Here is a 20,173-nt window from a genome sequence, read left to right on the forward strand (position 1 = left end):
ATTTAATGGAATTGTTAAATGCAAATTGGAGTATTTTAATCAATTTACAAACTCACTTAGAAAAATTCAGTAATATTCATGGGACAAATTGTTCTTGAAAGGAAAAAAAAACATTTACTTTTTTATTATATGGCCATTATTATTTGTCTCTTTTTGACTCAGTTGTCACTATGATAACAATCCTCTATTTGGGTCCCAGTATGGCACTGATATTCTAATTTGGGTCCTCAGGATTTAAGAACTCCTGCTTTACAGGTTTAAAGCACATATGTCATAACTATCAGTCTCTTTTGTTTAGATGTTTGAAGCGCAAGTGAAAGTACTGCCTGTGTGATTCATTTTACTTAAAGCTAATTCATCATGATACAATACAGTAATAACACATTTATATTAGAACATAATTACTTTGTATAATTTTGTTGTTGCAATTGTTTTAAACAGACTATATCAACATAATAAACTAACAAGTTTACCAGCATAATCTGCATCATTCTTAAACAAAATGGCACAACCTGTACAATTTTTGTATTTAACACAATATACATTCAGTAGACACACCTAAATTCATATACTGTTCAGAGAATACATATGTTCGACAAGTACTTTTTAACTTTACTACTTAAAGTATATTTTCTAACACATACATTCTTACTTTAACTTAAGTGGAAAGGTCAATGGGGTACTTCAACTTTTACCAGAGTACATTTTTGCTAGTTTATTAGTACTTTGACTTAAGTAAATTATTTGTGTACTTTTCCATCACTGCTCTCTGTTAACTCATCAATATTCATAAGTGAAGCAGAGCCTTCAACCAAAAACACAATGGCAAACAAGACGCCATAAAATTAGTTTTAGAACAAACTGCAAATGAACTTCTGCTCGACTTCAGTGAAGGTGATGATGATGAGAACTGGTCATCAAACGTCAACACGGATAGTGAAACTGATGCATATGGCACTATAAAGCCAACCTGCCATGATATGCCTGATGACTACTGCCACGTTGATGTGTCAAGCTGCAGTGTGTACAGCAGTGGACACTACACATACCTTTGCTAATGTAATTATGTTGATGTTTCTGTTACATATAACAAAAATTTCGTGTTATTTAAAAAAATGTATCTCGTTTTTCCACGGGTAAACACAACACTGAGGAGGTTAATATGGAAGCTGACCAGGATTTTTACAACACATTTTTTAATTTACTCAAATGTTTAAACATACTCATAGGATATTTATCTGCATCCACTTACATCCATTATGTTTGGAACAAAGACACATTTGATTTTCCCCCTCTGCTCCACCCTTTAAAATTACATATCAAACAAGTCACAAATTATTAAAGTTCACATTGAAAACTTTAAGGGTACTTTTTATACATGGTCCCCCCATTTTGGGGCACCATAATGCCTGACACACAGCAATGGTTGGTATATTAAAACAGTCAAATCTAGTACTTTATTGTACATTTCTTGCATGCAATGGTTTCTTGAAGCCTGCAATTTAAAGACATCACCAGGTTCTGAGACTCTTCTCTTGTGATGCTCTACCAAGCTTCTAATGCAACAATCTTCAGCTCCTGCTTGTTTTGAAGGCACCCTTACATTTTCTCTTCAGCATAAGGAAGGCATGCTCAATTAGATTAAAATCGGGTGACTGGCTTGGCAATTCAAGAATTTTCCATTTTTTAGCATTGAAAAACTCCTGTGTTGCCTAAGCAGTATGTTTGGGATTATTATTTTATTGTAGGATGAAGCTCTGTTTAATGAGTATGGAGGCATTAATTGGAACTTAAGCAGATTAGATGTTTCTGTACAATTCAGAATTCCTCGTGCAACTGCTGTCAGTAGTTACATCATTAATGAAGTGTGACAGTACCTATGGCACCTATATATACAGTGCTCCGGAAAGTATTCACTGCACATCACTTTTTCCACATTTTATTATGTTACAACCTTATTCCAAAATGGAATAAATTAATTTTTTCCCTCAGAACTCTACACACAACACCCCATAATGACGTGAAAAAAGTTTACTTGAGATTTTTGCAAATTTATTAAAAATAAAAAAATTGAGAAAGCACATGTACATAAGTATTCACAGCCTTTGCCATGAAGTTCAAACTTGAGCTCAGGTCCATCCTGTTTCCCCTGACCATCCTTGAGATGTTTCTGCAGCTTAATTGGAGTCCACCTGTGGTAAATTCTGTTGATTGGACATGATTTGGAAACGCACACACCTGTCTATATAAGGTCCCACAGTTGACAGTTCATGTCAGAGCACAAACCAAGCATGAAGTCAAAGGAATTGTCTGTAGACCTCCAAGACAGGATTGTCTTGAGGCACAAATCTGGGGAAGGTTACAGAAAAATTTCTGCTGCTTTGAAGGTCCCAATGAGCACAGTGGCCTCCATCATCCGTAAGTGGAAGAAGTTTGAAACCACCAGGACTCTTCCTAGAGCTGGCCGGCCAACTAAACTGAGCGATCGGGAGAGAAGGGCCTTAGTCAGGGAGGTGACCAAGAACCCGACGGTCACTCTGTCAGAGCACCAGAGGTCCTCTGTGGAGAGAGGAGAACCTTCCAGAAGGACAACCATCTCTGCAGCAATCCACCAATCAGGCCTGTATGGTAGAGTGGCCAGACGGAAGCCACGCCTTAGTAAAAGGCACATGGCAGCCCATCTGGAGTTTGCCAAAAGGCACCTGAAGGACTCTCAGACCATGAGAAACAAAATTCTCTGGTCTGATGAGAAAAACATTGAACTCTTTGGAGTGAATGCGAGACATCATGTTTGGAGGAAACCAGGCACCACTCATCACCAGGCCAATACCATCCATACAGTGAAGCATGGTGGTGGCAGCATCATGCTGTGGGGATGTTTTTCAGCGGCAGGAACTGGGAGACTAGCCAGGATAAAGGGAAAGATGTACAGAGACATCCTGGATGAAAACCTGCTCCAGAGCGCTCTTGACCTCAGACTGGGGTGACGGTTCATCTTTCAGCGGGACAAAGACCCTAGGCACACAGCCAAGATATCAAAGGAGTGGCTTCAGGACAACTCTGTGAATGTCTTTGAGTGGCCCAGCCAGAGCCCAGACTTGAATCCGATTGAACATCTCTGGAGAGATCTTAAAATGGCTGTACACTGACGCTTCCCATCTAACCTGATGGAGCTTGAGAGATGCTGCAAAGAGCAATGGGCGAAACTGGCCAAGGATAGGTGTGCCAAGCTTATGGCATCATATTTAAAAAGATTTGAGGCTGTAATTGCTGCCAAAGGTGCATTGACAAAGTATTGAGCAAAGGCTCTGAATACCTATGTATATGGGATTTCTCAGTTTTTTTATTTTTAATAAATTTGCAAAAAACCTCAATTAAACTTTTTTCACATTGTCATTATGGGGTGTTGTGTGTAGAATTCTGAGGAAAAAAATTAATTTAATCCATTTTGGAATAAAGGTTGTAACATAACAAAATGTGGAAAAAGTGATACGCTGTGAATACTTTCTGGATGCCAAAGCCAGAACACCCCCAACACCATTTTTAACAGATGAGGAGGCATGCTTTGTGTCATGGCCAGTTCCTTTCTGCCTCCACGCTTTCCTCTTGCCATAACTCAAATATACAGGTAGGTTCATCTTTATCTTGTTTGACCAGAAGATCATTTTCCAGAATTCTATAGGATCTTGTAAGTACTTTTCGCAAACTAATCTGAACATCCTGTTTTATGACTAATTAATGGCTTGCATCTTTCAGTGTGGCCTCTGTATTTCTGTTCATAAAGTCTTCTGTGGATAGTAGTCTCTGACACAAATCTGTCTCCTAATGGCTGTTTTTGATCTGTCAGACAGGTATATAAGGTTTTTTTTACCTACCATAGTGAGGATTCTTCTGTCATCAGCAATGGAGGTAATGCTTGACCTATCAGTCCCTTTGCAACTACTGATCTTACTAGTGAATTCTTTCTTCCTAATAATACAGTCATGGCCGAAATTATCGGCACCCGTGTAATTTTTCCAGAAAATGCACCATTTCTCTCAGAAAATTGTTGCAATTACAAATGTTTTGGTATACACATGTTTATTTCCTTTATGTGCAATGGAACACTAAAAAAAAACAGAGAAAAAAAGCCAAATCTGACATCATTTCACACAAAACTCAACACCGGGCTGGACAAAATTATTGGCACCCTAAACTTAATATTTGGTTGCACGCCCTTTGGAAAAAATAACTGAAATCAAGTGCTTCCTATAACCATCAACAAGCTTGTTACACCTCTCAAATGGAATTTTCGACCACTCTTCTTTTGCAAACTGCTCAAGGTCTCTCAGATTTAAAGGGCGTCTTCTTCCAACAGCAATTTTGAGATCTCTCCATAAGTGTTCAATCGGATTTAGATCCGGACTCATTGCTGGCCACTTCAGAACTCTCCAGCGCTTTGTCCTAAACCATTTCTGGGTGCTTTTAGAGGTATGCTTGGGGTCATTGTCCTGCTGGAACACCCATGACCTCTGACGCAGACCCAGCTTTCTGACACTGGGCCCTACATTGCACCCCAACATTTTTTGGTAGTCTTCAGATTTCATGATGCCTTGCACACAGTCAAGGCATCCAGTGCCAGAGGCAGCAAAACATTCCCAAAACATCTTAGAACCTCCACCACGTTTGACTGTAGGTACTGTGTTCTTTTCTTTGTAGGCCTCCCTCATTCCGTTTTCTATAAACAGTAGAATGATGAGCTTTACCAAAAAGCTCTACCTTGGTCTCATCTGTCCACAAGACTTTCACCCAGAAGGATTTTGGCTTCCTCAAGTACATTTTGGCAAACTCCAGTCTGGCTTTTTTATGTTTCTGTGTCAGCAGTGGGGTCCTCCTGGCTCTCCAGCCATAGTGTTTCATTTTGTTCAGATGTCGACGGATAGTTCGAGCTGACACTGTTGCGCCCTGAGTCTGCAGAACAGCTTGAATATGTTTTGAAGTTGATTGGGGCTGTTTATCCACCATTCGGACTATCCTTCATTGCAGTCTTTAATCAATTTTTCTCTTCCGTCCACATCCAGTGAGATTAGCTACAGTGCCATGTATTGTAAACATCTTGATTATGCTGCGCACAGTGGACAAAGGAACATGAAGATCTCTGGAGACGGACATGTAGCCTTGAGATTGTTGAGATTTTTCCACAATTTTTGTTCTCAAGTCCTCAGACAATTCTCTGCTCTTCTTTCTGTTTTCCATGCTTAGTGTGGCACACTCAGACACACAACAGAAAGGTTGAGTCAACTTTTCTCCATTTTAACTGGCTTCAGGTGTGACTGCTATATTGCCAGCACCTGTTTCTAGCCAAAGGTGAGTTCAAACGAGCATCATATGCTTGAAATAAAATGATTTACTCACAATTTTGAAAAGGTGCCAATAATTTTGTCCGGCCCATTCTTGGAGTTCTGTGTGACATGATGTCAGATTTAGCTTTTTTGTGTTGTTCCAATGCACAGAACGGAAATAAACATGTGTATAAAAAATTTGTAACTGTAACAATTTTCTGGGAGAAATAGTGCATTTTCTGGGAAAATTCCAGGGGTGCCGATAATTTCAGCCATGACTGTATTATATATACAGATATTCCTAAAATTTTAGGTAATCCTAAGGCAGGGTGAGTAAACCTTTTGACTCAGGGGCCACATTGACTTTTAAAATTTGACAGACGGGCCGGGCCAGCACTAGATGCATACATATCAAATAAACATAAAAAAGGCATTACAGTGTTAATATTTACATTCACTTTTAGTGGGAACAGTGTTGTTGATCACCCTTTTTGGCCAGTGTATTGAAGCCTGGTGTTAGTTTTGTTGTGGCAATTCTCAGAATAGATCTGAGGTGTTCATCGCTCAACTGGGATCTGTGGGGTGCTTTGTTGGTGTTCATCACACTAAAAGTCTGTTCACACACATACGTAGAGCCAAACAACACCAGCATCCTCTGTGCCATCTTCTGGATGTTTGGAAATTTGGCTGTGCTTAATGAAGCGTAAAACTCATCCAGTTTAAGAGAGTTGAAGTTCTCCTTTAAGATGGTGTCACATTGGAGATCATTCAGATCCAACTGCAACTCCTGTGGAGCCGTTTCAGGGTCCTGTGTGAAGGGACATGACACCAGCTGAAGTGACTTGTAAATTTTTCCAAAATCAGAGAACCGACGGCAGAATTCTCCATGCAGGTCGTCCAGTGATTTCCTGTATTTTTTCACAAGTGGAGGGGCCTCTTTCCGCGTAGCCAGTGTGGGGAAATGAACGAATGAGTTGTTTGACATTTGCTTTGAGAATAAAGCTAGCTTGGTTTTGAAGGCTCTGACGTTTGTGCACATTTCATGCACAAACTAGTCTTTCCCTTGTAGCTTCACGTTCAGCTAATTCATGTGTGTCATTATGTCCACAGCAAAAGCTAAATCACAAAGCCAATCTGTGTCACTCAGCTCAGGAAAATCGTTAGCTTTCTCAAGTAGCTCCAAAAATGAGATAATCTCCTGTTTGAACTCCCACACTCCTCGAAATACTTGCCCCAAACTTAACCAGCAGACATTGGAGTTTTAAAGCAAGTCCTGGTGATCAGCGTCAATTTCTTCAAAAAACTTAATAAACTTACGATGCTGAAGTCCTCTCGCTCGAATAAAGTTAACGAGTTTTACAACTGACTTCACTACATAGTCAAGCTGCAATACGGATTTACACAGTGCTTCCTGATGGATTAGGCAGTGTAAGAAAATTACCTCCTGCTCAGGGATGTCCTCCTTCACCCTCTCCTGGATTCTTTTGAGCAACCCAACCTTTGTTCCTTTAGGGATTCCATGGCCGAAAACCCATTATGTCATTACTTTTGTCCAGTGCCAAGGAATATAATGTAAATGACTCTGCTTTTTTGTTTAACTTGCTAGCTAAGTCTTCGTCAATTGGCTCAACACGGAGAGTCACTGTCCTGTGTGATGAGCTAATTTTTTCAAATTTGTTCTTGCTCTCAGGACACAAGATACCTGCTGTCTCTACCATGCACTCTTTGAGAAACTCCCCTTTAGAGAAAGGCTTGCTGGTCTTTGCTAATTTGAATGCCAGCACATAACTTGCCTTCGTGCTTGATTCTTGGATGGTAGTTTGTCGGATAAAGGTGTTTTGCTGAGCCTGCAAACTAGCTGCAAACCTCTGAGCGGTAGCCGTCCGTTATTGCGTTGACTGGTCGTTAGCGTAATTAGCATGCTTGGTAGAAAAGTGACGGCTGATGTTGTATTCCTTTAAAACCGCAACGGTTTCATGGCAAATAAGACATACAGCCTTTGACCGGACTTCAGTGAAAAAGTACTTAGCTGTCCATTCCTTATTAAACACTCGGCACTCACTGTCGACTTTTCTTTTCTTTGGGCCACTCATTGTTGCAGATGGGTTCAGAGCAGTAGCAGAGAAGTAACAGAGAGTAACCCAGGCTCTGCAAAATCAAGTCAATGTATCATTGTGCCTAATGTGCCACCTGGTGGAATGCCAGGCATTACAGGGCAAGGTCAAATGAATGCAGTCATAATTATGATATGATTTGGGCAATTTTGTACCAATCTTCTGTGGGCCGGATTAAAAAGACCAACGGGCTGGATGTGGCCCGTGGGCCGTAGTTTGCCCACCTCTGTCCTAAGGATTTACCGTTGTCTTTAATGATTTTATTCTTGTTTTTCAGCCTCACAATGGCTTCGTTGACTTTCACTGGAACAGCTCACATTCTTTATGTGTAGCCAGAAACAACTTCCTTGGAGAATATGGATGATGTCATTCTTTGACTGTCTTTTGTTCTCCAAGAGGTAAATTCATGTTTCAGACCCACTGAGAATAAACTCTTACTCTCAGCCTCATAACAGCTGAGCAAACTTAAATGCCCACCTGAAATTCAGTGATAGTGTGTTATTTAAATGCATACCACAGCACTGCAGTAACAAGTGAAACATTTCAATTTATTACAGAATAAAGATCGATTTGGTCTCGTCCGATGCGAGAGATGGACGTCTGAAGTGGAGCTCCGCTAGCAGTGGTGCTATTTTTCATATTATTTGCTTATTATTCTGAGATATCCTGTATTTATTCAACCCGAGAGGGACCGCTACAGTATATGTAAACACATATAAACATGGCCAACAAGAAGGGGGGTCCGAAAGAATCGAAGACTAAAGCTACATCCAAGCTGCGATCAGCAAGCCCTAGTTCGAGATACGGCCTCTCAGAGACAGACCTGGATCAGATGGGCGAAAGTACAGACTCCTCGGGACCACGGTCCGCTACATCGTCGCCTGCTGAGAGCGAAAAGGGGAGCGAAGGTGCGATCGTGAGTGCAGATGTGGATAGCTCGCCGATTGGAGAGGATTACCTGAAACTGGAAAAAGCCGGGAGGTCCGCGGCTTCAGTTACGCAATCACGCGGGACTGGAGCAGCGGGACACCGGCTTCAGCAGAGTCTGCTGCTTCATCTACGGTACAAGAAGGCACATTTGAGCTATCTGAACTGAAAGTGTTGCTCGCTGACCTCAGGCAAGATATAAAGAAAAGCGAGAAGGCTAATGAGAAAGCAACGGCAAAGGCACATGAGAGACTGAAACAGGAGATGAAACAGGCCAATGAATGTCTGCGACAGGAAATCCAACAGGCAAATGAAAGGCTTCGTCAAGAGGTACAGCTTGAACTTCGACAGGTGCTGGGTAAAATTGAAGAGCGCATTGAGAAAAACTCGCTAAACTGAGCACGCTTGCTGATCGATTGGAGCATCTTAGTGAGACATTCACGAATCGGATCGAAATAGCGAACATCTAGCTGCCAGTGCCGAGGAAAGAGCAGTAAATGTCAGTTGAATGTAAAAACTCGGAGAAAAACTTGGAGACAGACTGGCTGCTTTAGAAGATGGGAATAGAAGGTATAATGTCAGAATTGAAGGCTTGCCGGAGAATCGAAAGTTTAAACCGTGAAATTCGCAACTGAACTTTTTCTAAAATAATCGGGCGACTTTAAAGCAGAATCTGAGATAGCAGCGGCTTACAGCGTCGCTGATCAAACACCGTCAGACCCGACCAAGATCTTTTATAGTCCGTTTTGAACGATTATCATTTAAGTTAGAGGTGATGGAACTCCTCAGGAAAAAAAGGAAGATATTATATATGAAGATTGCCAATTCGCGTCTTCCCTGACTTCTCTCCAGCAACAGCTATCAAACGCGCCTTCTATAATATTAAACAGCGCTACGGCAAGCCAATGTCAAATACGGCCTCCTGTATCCGGCAAAACTGAAAGTGGAATGGCAGGGCATTTCTATGTTTTCGCTAGCAAGGAGGAGGCAGAAAATGAGTTAAGAAAGCTGATCCGGGACTATTCTGATACATAATTGTGAGTCATGGCGGTAAATGATAAAGCTAGGATTAATAATCTACTGTCTGATCTATTTGTTTTAAAATACGGGTTTTTATCAGCATATATTCTCATATTCTTATATTATTATTACTTACTTATTACTTATCATTACTTAGTATTACTAGGCTAAATGTTTGTGTTTTATTGTGCTTAATTACGTTTTCCTCCTCTTTTTTTTTCTTTTCTAATTATTTCATGTGTACCCTAAATGAGACTGTTCAATATCATACCCTTGGTTTGCTGTTATTGCTATTACTGCATTAAGACTTGTTATGCTTGTTTTGGACACATCTTTAACACCATCACCTGGGTTTATTATCTGGGGATATCATCTTAATGCACTAAAATTGATGAAGATTATATGTATGTATGTATGTATATATATATATATATATGTATATGTGTATATATATATATATATATATATATATATATATATATATATAAGTGCAAAATTCTTTTCTTTCTTTTTCCTCTTTTAAAGACTATATTGGTAACAGATATCTCTATCTTTTAACCTTAAAGCGCCACTGCATGGGGGCTTGATGTGCTTTGGGCGTGCTCTGTCTCTGGGTATGTCAGAGGACTGGGACTGCATGAAGTGGGTTTTAGCCTCACCTGGGGAGGCAAAAAGGGAGGGTGGGGGTTAAGGGGAAGAGAAAGAGAGCAGGCTTGATCTATATCTAATCTATCATCTCAATCTTTATAATTATAACTATCAACGTAATAATAAGCTGCATGGCAACAACTCTTGGGGGAATAGGAAATTAAGACCTAAACTATTTCACTTCCAGTTAAGACTATAATATGACACCAAAAACTCAGAATCAGTGTCTCCATGATGGGACAGTTAACCGTAAGCTGGAATGTTAAAGGCCTGAATCACGAATTAAAGAGAAAGAAAGTACTTTCTCACCTAACAGGTCTAAATGCTAAAATAGTATTTTTACAGGAAACCCACTTACTAAGTAAGGATCAGTTCCGGCTGCAAAAGACTGGACTGGCCAAATGTTCCATTCTAGTTTTACAAAGAAAACTAGAGGGGTGGGAATTCTCATACATAGAACAGTACCATTTGTAGCATCAGATGTAGTATTGGATCCTGAAGGGAGATATGTGATGGTCATGGGAGACTTATCTAACTGTAAAATGATTTTGATAAATGTTTATGCACCTAATGTTGATGATAAGGAATTTATACAAAATTTATTTGCATCCATTCCCAATCTGAACACTCATAAACTTATAATGGCTGGGGACTTTAATTGTGTTCTAAATCCACTTTTAGATAAGACTTCCTCCACAGGGGAACGCAACTAACACCGCAAAGATAATTACAAAGTTTATAACTGATCACAACTTATCAGATCCCTGGAGGTTTTAAACCCAAATTCAAGAACATATTCTTTCTACTCACCAGTACATCATTGCTACTCAAGGATTGATTACTTCTTTATAGATAATAACTTCTTGCCTAAGATTAAATCTTGTAAATACGATGCTATTGTTATTTCAGACCATGCTCCGATGATCTTGGAGCTGAAATTACTAAGCCCCATACACTCACCCGCAGATGGCGTCTCAATCCGCTTCTATTAGCTGACGAGAATTGTACTGAATTTATATCCAAACAAATTGAATTCTTTCTAGAGACAAATACATCCCCTGAGATCTCTGCAGGAACACTCTGGGAAACTCTTAAGGCCTTCTTAAGAGGACAGATTATCTCATATCTTTCCCACAGAAATAAATCCGAAGAAAGAAAGTAGCAGAGATAAAAGCGAAATTACTAAAATAGATGAAGAACATGCCAGACTACCAAGCGAGACTCTACATAAGAGGAGGCAGGCTCTACATTCAGAATTAAACCTCTTGACAACTAAAGAAACCGAACAACTAATTTACAAATCCAGACATCATTATTATGAACATGGAGAGAAGCTAATAAGCTTTTAGCGCAACAAATTCACAAGCAAGAAGTGCATACGCAATCTCGTAATTACTAACACGAATGGAGATAAAATCATCGAACACAAAAATATAATGTGCACTTTTAGAGACTACTATAAATCCCTATATACTACTGAGTTTAAAGAAGACAATATACAATCTAATGCATTTCTGGATAAATTACAGATACCACAAATTGACGCTATTAGTGTGGAGGAGCTCGATAAACCTCTGTCATTATCAGAATTACTGGATGCTATAAAGTCACTCCAAGGTGGAAAAGCAGCAGGCCCTGATGGCTACCCTGCAGAGTTTTACAAGAAATTCTCCGCTCAGCTAGCTCCCTCCTATTAGCAACATTTACAGAAGCCAGAGATAACCAATCTCTTCCACAAACCTTTCGCCAAGCACTAATCACTGTCTTTCCAAAACAAAATAAGGACTTATTACAATGTGCATCATACAGACCAATTTCACTTCTGAATAACGACGTTAAAATACTCTCTAAAATCATAGCTAGAAGGATGGAGAAAGTGCTCCCTCAATAATATCACAAGACCAAACTGGATTTATTAGGGGCCGACACTTATCTTCAAATCTTCGACGCCTGTTTAATGTAATATACTCACCAACTAAATCAAACACCCCAGAAATATTATTATCATTGGATGCAGAAAAAGCATTCGACATGATTGAATGGAAATACCTTTTACTATTTTGGAGAAGTTTGGGTTTGGCCCGAACATTTGTGCATGGATTAAATTACTGTATACTAACCCAGAAGCTTCAGTTTGCATCAATAACATTTGCTCAGACTACTTTAAACTAGAGCGTGGCACAAGACAAGGATGCCCTTTGTCACCACTGCTGTTTGCAATTGCCATTGAACCACTGGCAATACATTGTCGAAATACTGATCAGATAAAGGGGATTAGCAGAGAAGGACTGGAACAGAAAATCTCATTATATGCAGATGACATGGTACTGTATATATCGGACCCAGAAAATTCTGTGCCTGCAGTCTTAGCAGCACTCACAGAATTTCAAAAGCTCTCTGGTCTCAGAATTAATCTGAATAAAAGTGTACTCTTTCCGGTGAATTCAAGCATATAATATTAGATTAGACACCCTTCCTTTTATCATTGCAGAACAGTTTAAATACCTCGGGTAAACATCACAAGTAAACATAAAGCTCTTTATCAAAAAATTTCGTCGTCTGTATGGAAAAAATTAAACAAGACTTGCATAGATGGTCAACCCTTCATCTCACACTAGCTGGAAGAATTAACACTGTTAAGATGAATATTCTTCCTAAGCTCCTTTTTATTTCAAAACATACCAATATACATTAATAAATCGTTCTTTAAGCAATTAGATTCAACAATAACCTCATTTATTTGGAATTCTAAACATCCACGCATCAAAAGAGCGACCCTACAAAGACAAAAGGCAGAAGGCGGCATGGCTCTACCTAACTTCCAGTTTTATTACTGTGCGCAAATATACAGTCGATAAGAACCTGGACACAAATAGAAGAACATACACAGGCATGGACCGCAATAGAAGTAAAATCCTGCAGTACTTCTTTGTATTCCTTGCTTTGTGCTCCAATAAACACACGTTATCGGCAATACACTAATAACCCAATTGTGCTCCACTCACTTAGAATCTGGAACCAATGTAGAAAGCATTTTAAGACGGAGAAGCTTCTTTCTGTGGCACCCTGCAAAAGAACCACCTCTTTCAACCCTCACAAACATATGCAGTTTTAATATCTGGATAAAATTTGGAATTAACTTGCTTAGAGACCTTTATATAGACAACGTCTTTGCATCCTATGAACAATTACGTTCCAAATTTAACATTCCAGCTACAAATTTCTTTCACTATCTTCAAATCAGGAACTTTGTTAAACAGAACCTTCCAGATTTTCCTCATCTTGCACCCTCATCCACGCTGGAAAAATTATTGCTCAATTTCAAGGAGTTAGACTCCATCTCTACAATATATAAAATCCTTTTACAATCCCTTCCTTTCAAAGATCCAAGAGGACACTGGGAAAATGACCTCTCAATTAATATATCAGAAAAGGAGTGGAAAGTAGCAATGCAGAGAATTCACTCAAGCTCCATATGCAAAGCATACAATTATACAACTCAAAATTATATATCGAGCACATCTGTCTCGACTAAAACTCTCCAAAATGTTTCCAGGGCATGATCCAACCTGCGAACGTTGCAACCAAGCCCCAGCCTCACTAGGTCACATGTTCTGGGCCTGCTCCAAATTAACATTATTCTGGACAAAAATTTTTAATTACCTCTCAGACAGTCTTGGACTCACAATCCCTCCTAACCCATTAACAGCTGTGTTTGGGGTTCTTCCAGAGGGTCTTAAAGTGGAGAAAGACAAACAAACTGTGATTGCATTCACTACACTGTTGGCACGCAGACTTATTCTGATAAACTGGAAGAACCCAAACTCTCCTCTTTTAAGTCAGTGGGAAACTGATGTGTTATATTATTTAAAATTGGAAAAAATCAAATACTCAGTTAGAGGATCTGTGCAGACTTTTTTCAAAACATGGCAGGATCTAATCAGTAATATTTTGAAATGATTTTATAAAGCACAGAGAATTTGTTGATTTAGGTATTTTTAAAAGCCTTAAATTTTACACCGTTTGGCTTGCTCTCTCTCTCAAGGGTGGGGATCGATCTGTTCTTAGCATAATTCTTTTTTTTTGTAAAACTTGATTGCTATGTATTGATTGTAATAAAATTAATAAATAAATAAAAAAATAAAAAAAAAATAAGATCATATATTTCCTGTTAATTTTCACTTAGGTATAGAAAGTGTCACAAAATATTGTGGGCAACACTTGTATATTTACATGTATTCACCTATATTTTAAGCCTTACAACCCCCTTTTGTGTCTGGCAAATTTAATGAAGGACTCCTGAGTAACAACTATTTTATTTTTTATGGTTGTAGCCACAGGGCATTTCTTTAGAAATAATATTAACCATATGAGTTGACTTGAGTTGTAAATTTTAAAATGAAAAATTAAGTGTTATCTCAGTTTGTAAACAATATGAATACCATAGCATTGCAAAGGACAGTGACAAAGTTTTGCATACTGTGCTTGCAGAACATACTTACCAAATCAAGGTATTTATTTTAAATGTATATGCTAAAATACATTTTAATTTCATTTACATATTCTAATAAACATCAGTTGAGAAACAATGCCAATTACAGTAAAAATATTTATATTGTGCATATACATATACAGCGTACGTCAAGAAATGTTTAATGAACTTACTTGTGAACAAGATGCCTTAAAGAAAGATATTATCAATTTCCAGGTAAGTAGATATCCCAAAACATAGTAATATTCATCATTTGATGGAAAGACAGGAACAAACTCTCCCACCTGGACACCTTCCATAAAGTTATCCAAAAATTTTTCTGTAGTACTCAAGTAGGACATAAGTGCAGGAGGAGGAGACCTGAAGCATTAAAATGTCAAAGACATAATAAAATATTAAGTATATACCCATTGTCACACAAGTGTAAGTAGGTACCTCTGAGGGGGCTCAGGTAAGCTCGCTGATACCAGGTCGAATCTGAAAGGAACACTGCCGCTAACAATATCTCCTACGTTGTCTGTAGCACTGAGCTATACCCAAAAAGCATGCTCAGGGTTTATTTAAACAGGCTGACAAGATGAAATTCACTGAAGCCAGATATTTTTCCCTATTGTTTCTGTTTTATTTTTTTCTTGAGTTACAAACTACTTATTAAAAGGGGTTATAGCTGGAATGGCACCACAAAAATCGGCACCCAAGTCTTGAATCTTGTATACTCTAAGAATTTACTGAAATGTGTGCAGCTTGAATTTTTCTGTTAATTTGTAAGGTGATGCTTTTAAACTCAGTACTAATCTATTACTGGTAAGAGAAATGTGGTGTACAGAACTATTTCATATGTGCTCAGTGCACAAGCATTTTGGCTGCTCATTCTTATTTAGTCCCATGTAAGCTGATGATCCATTTAGTTTTAGCATCTTTATACATGTCATTTTTGCATAAGCTCTGCTCAGGATTGCATTTCTCAGTTTTAGCCATCACTTATTTTCAGTTGGGTATAGTCACTTGTGATTACTGTTCAGTTAAGTAAGGGAGAGAAGGGTGTAATATTATAAAATGCTTATAAAGATGTCTCACCCACTGTGCCCTGCAGCAAAGCATTGTACTGAAGCTTTCTGTTTCTAGGAACTTCTATTTTTGACCTGTATTGATGTAAACCATTAGCTGTGTTCTTCTTAAATAAAATTTCATTTAGTCCATTTCCTGTTTTTTATTTGAGCTAATACACCTTTTTTTAATTTCATTCTTTATGGTTTAGATTATATGTCGTTCCTTGTTAAATTACAGGAATGAGTGTATTCAGGCTCATGGGGAATAATTATTGAAAAAGCATTCTTAATTAATTTGATTTCTAATCTTGCTAATTTCTTAATATTTGGGAATTAGGTTAGAATTAAGTATTGATTTTGGTTTAAAATTAAGTAATGACTAATGCTAATGTGCTGGAAAGTTTTGTTTATTAGATAGACATGGTTTCAAATGAAAAACTTTCCTCTTTAATGTCTCGCTGCTTTCTAATTTTACGTTTTTACATAGTACCAACATACTAAAGAAACAGATTTTTGGTTTAATTCAGCACATCTTTCTTCACTAATTACTTTCAGGATAAAAATGACCGAATGTCAGGGTCCAAACAGTGGAATTTAAATGATCACTTTAATTAACAACACAAAAACAAGGCTAAGTCTGGGTTTAAATGATGTGCCCACAATTTGGGAAAGTTTTAGAAAAGCAAAATGTTAAAGAGTTTAGAAGTGGGAGAGTAGTACTTAAACATCTATGCAGTAGGGTGATAAAAACAAAAAAACTATCAAAGTCCTAACCAATCATCCAAAGACTTTTAAAAGGAATGTGTGGCTGCCCTCCCTTGGCTGATAAGTAGAGATTGTATTGTTCAGTCCCAAGAGGCCTTCAAAAAATGTTTTACACAGTTACATTCTGCATCCCTAAGCTTGAGGTTTAACAGAACCATTCATAGCTGATATCGGGTAGTCAGGAAGATAACTAACATCTACAATTCTGAAATGCAGGGTTCTCTTCAGTTTAAGTTTCCTAAAGTTCAAGCACCTCAAGGGTCTTATTCATAAGAACAGTAGAGATGATTGGGAGTCAACTTAAAATCTTTGCAGCCAAAGACATCTGGTAGTCAAGGTTCCTGTGCAAGGTTTCTGAGCTCAATCTTCATGACAGGATAAACAGCCAGGCAATATGAGATAACTTTGGGTTAGATCTGCGCTCCTTCAGAATGAGAGGATCTAGTTCACATAGTGAGTATATGGATGTGATGTACTCTAGACTCCTTCCAGAGGGAGAAGCCCAAGCACTGACCACTTAAAAAAGACCTAAAGCAGATTCAGGACACACTGGAGGGATTACATCGGGTAATATCTAGGCATTCCTAAGGAAAGGCAGTAAAAGGTTAAAGACAATAGGGTAGCCTGGTCTGTCTAGTTTGGCTTCTTGCTACTGTGACCATTATCAAGAAAAGTGGATAGAAATTCACAGTGAAAAAAATAAAATTTACCATTAAAATTACAAACACTATTTATGTTGGAACACGCTGTACCGGACTTATAAATATGTCTAAATAGAAAACACAAAACAATTTTGTTTAAAAATATTAACAAAAAATACTTACAAGAACATCTCTTCCTCATCATCTTCACATCTTATACTTTCCTTGTCAAATTCAGAAAGCTCGGGCATTACTCTAAATAATCATATTATTAGAAGAAATCAAATAAAATAAACCGTATCAGTAAGAACTGTTATGATGAAAATAGACCACATAGCCTAAAATACAGCTTGTCAATTTCTCTTATTTCATTCAAAATACAAAAAAGATTAGAAAGATATAAATGTACTACTATCTACTAAACATTTTTGCAGATTAATTCATGATTTTGCAGTTATTTGAGAGAATAGATTCCAATATTTAATTCTACTCCCATGTATTTGTGATGAAATATATCCTATTAATTCACATTATAATTTTAGACATTACTAATCTTCCAACACAACAACAATTTATTTCTTGTATAGCCCAAAATTACAACATGAATACCCCAGCCTTGGCTGGTCCCAAGCCTGGATAAATGGAGAGGGTTACGTTAGGAAGGGTTATCTGGTGTAAAAGTTTGCCAGATCAACATGCAGAAAACAAAACAGATTTCCATACCAGACTGGTTGAGTCCTGGGTTAACAATGACCGCCACCAGTACTGTTAGCCAACAGGGTGCTGGGGGAAATTGGGCTACTGTTGGCTGATAAAGGAGAAGAAGAGGGGGGTGACGTGTTCAACAGAAAGAGGAGAGGTGGAAGGTAAAAAGAATGGAACTGAGGGTAGGAACTTTGAATGTTGGCAGTATGACTGGTAAGGGGAGATATGATGGAGAGAAGGAAGGTTGATATATTGCGCGTTCAAGAGTCTAAATGGAAGGGCAGTAAGGCCAGGTGGATCGGAGGTGGATTCAAATTGTTCCATCATGGTGTGGATGTGAGGAGAAATGGGGTAGGGGTTATTCTGAAGGAACAGTATGTCAAGAGTGTTTTGGAAGTGAAAAGAGTGTCAGACATGAGTAATGATTATAAAGCTGGAAATTGGAGGTGTGATGATGAATGTTGTTAGTGCATATGCCCAACAAGTTGGGTGGGCGATGGATGAGAAAGAAGATTTCTGGAGTGAGTTGGATGATTTGATGGACAGTGTACCCCAGGGACAGAAAGTGGTGATTGGAGCGGATTTAAATGGACATGTTGATAAAGGGAACAGAGGAGATGAGGAGGCAATGGGTAGGTATGGTATCAAGGAGAGGAATGAAGAAGGACAGATGATAGTGATTTTATGAAAAAGGATGGGCATGGCTGTGGTGAATACGTATTTTAAGAAGAAGAAGGAACATAGGGTGACATACAAGAGTGGAGGAAGATGCACACAGGTAGATTACATCCTATGCAGAAGAGTCAATCTGAAGGAGATTGAAGACTGCAAAGTGGTGGCAGGGGAAAGGGTAGTTAGACAGCATAGGATGGTGGTCTGTAGGATGACATTGGAGATCAAGAGGAGGGGAAGAGTGTGGGCAGTGAGTTTAGGGAGGAGGTAAGATGGGCGCTGGGTGGCAGTGAAGAGCTACTAGACAGCTGGGCAACTACAGCAAAAGTAGTAAGGGTGATAGCTAGAAGGGTGCTTGACGTGACATCTCGAAAGAAGGAGGAGGAAAAGGAAACCTGGTGGTGGAATAGGGAAGTACAGGAGAGTATACAGAGGAAGAGGATGGCAAAGAAGAAGTGGCATAGTCAGAGAGATGCAGAAAGTAGACAAGAATACAAGGGGATAAGGCACAAGGTAAAGAGAGAGGTAGCGAAGGCTAAAGAAAAGGCATATGATGAGCTGTATGAGAGGTTGGACACTAAGGAGGAAGAAAAGGACCTGTACTGATTGGCTAGACAAAGGGACTGAGCTGGAAAAGATGTGCAGCAGGTTAGGGTCATAAAGGATAAAGACGGAAACATACTCACAAGCGAGGAGGGTGTGTTGAGAAGATGGAAAGAGTACTTTGAATGGCTGATGAATGAAGAGAATTAGACAGAAAGAAGGTTGGATGATATGGAAATAGTGAATCAGGAAGTGCAAAGGAGGAAGTAAGGACTGCTATGAAGAAGATGAAGAATGGAAAGGCTGTTAGTCCAGATGACATAACTGTGGAAGTATTAAGGTGTTGGCAGTGGAGTTTTTAACCAGATTGTCTAGTGGAATCTTGGAAAATTATTTTTAAGAATAAGGGTGATATGCAGGGCTGTAGTAACTACAGGGGGATAAAATTGATAAGCCACATCATAAAGTAATAGGAAAGAGTAGTGGAAGCTAGGTTAAGAAGGGAGGTGATGATTAGTGAGCAGCAGTATGGTTTCATGCCAAGAAAGAGCACCATAGATGCAAAGTTTGCTCTGAGGGTGTTGACGGAGAAGTATAGGAAAGGCCAGAAGAAGCTGCATTGTGTTCTAAATGTAGAAATTAACTTGTCCTTCGCTTTATGAAGCACTCCTTCCAACTGACTACATTCCTTCTCAAATTTCTACATACATAAAATTGTTCATTGCAAAACTTGCCTAACTAAAATTACATGTAATAATTTTAGATGTTGAATATATACTTTGCCACATCACTATAAAATGTATTATAATCATTATATTCTAACATTTAATAACCTCTACATATGGTATTCTGTCTTGTTTATTAGAAAATATTGGGTCTACATAGAATTCTCTTCTCATTGGTGTTTTGATGTACTGATTTAAAAGTGAACATTCCATTTCTGATATGAATCTTCATGTACAACCTTAAGCAGACATATATAGAGTTCTCTCTTATATAAACAGCCACTTTCACCTTGTCTCTCTTTTATAATTAAAAATGTGCACTAATTCAAAATATACTCTAATATCTGTAGAATTCTGAAAGTTTGCAGTTACTTCTATAGCACCATATTTATCTGCTGCTATATAATTCCACTTCATATGACTTTTTGTTTCCTTTTCATCTTGCAATAACAGGACATTTTCAAAAACGCATTACTGATTTTATGTTTGATTTTTTTCCTGGTTAGTAATTTCAGAGAGGTGTTTTACATTTCATTTGACAGTAATATTCA

The 20,173-nt window shown here is 38.4% G+C and overlaps 1 protein-coding gene across 1 annotated transcript in view; it reads right to left on the bottom strand.

Moving 5' to 3' along the window:
• Positions 1–20,173, bottom strand: part of ltn1 (listerin E3 ubiquitin protein ligase 1) — a 223,897-nt gene that overhangs the window by 27,093 nt on the left and 176,631 nt on the right. Inside the window, exons 24-25 of the mRNA XM_039744932.1 lie at positions 17,161–17,232; positions 14,696–14,882 (exon numbers count right to left, since the gene is read on the bottom strand). Of these exons, the coding sequence (XP_039600866.1) occupies positions 14,696–14,882; positions 17,161–17,232 (259 nt within the window). The remainder of the gene's footprint in view (positions 1–14,695; positions 14,883–17,160; positions 17,233–20,173) is intronic.

This window comes from Polypterus senegalus, chromosome 2 (genome assembly GCF_016835505.1).
Source record: "Polypterus senegalus isolate Bchr_013 chromosome 2, ASM1683550v1, whole genome shotgun sequence".
In the NCBI taxonomy this organism is placed as follows: Eukaryota; Metazoa; Chordata; class Cladistia; order Polypteriformes; family Polypteridae; genus Polypterus; species Polypterus senegalus.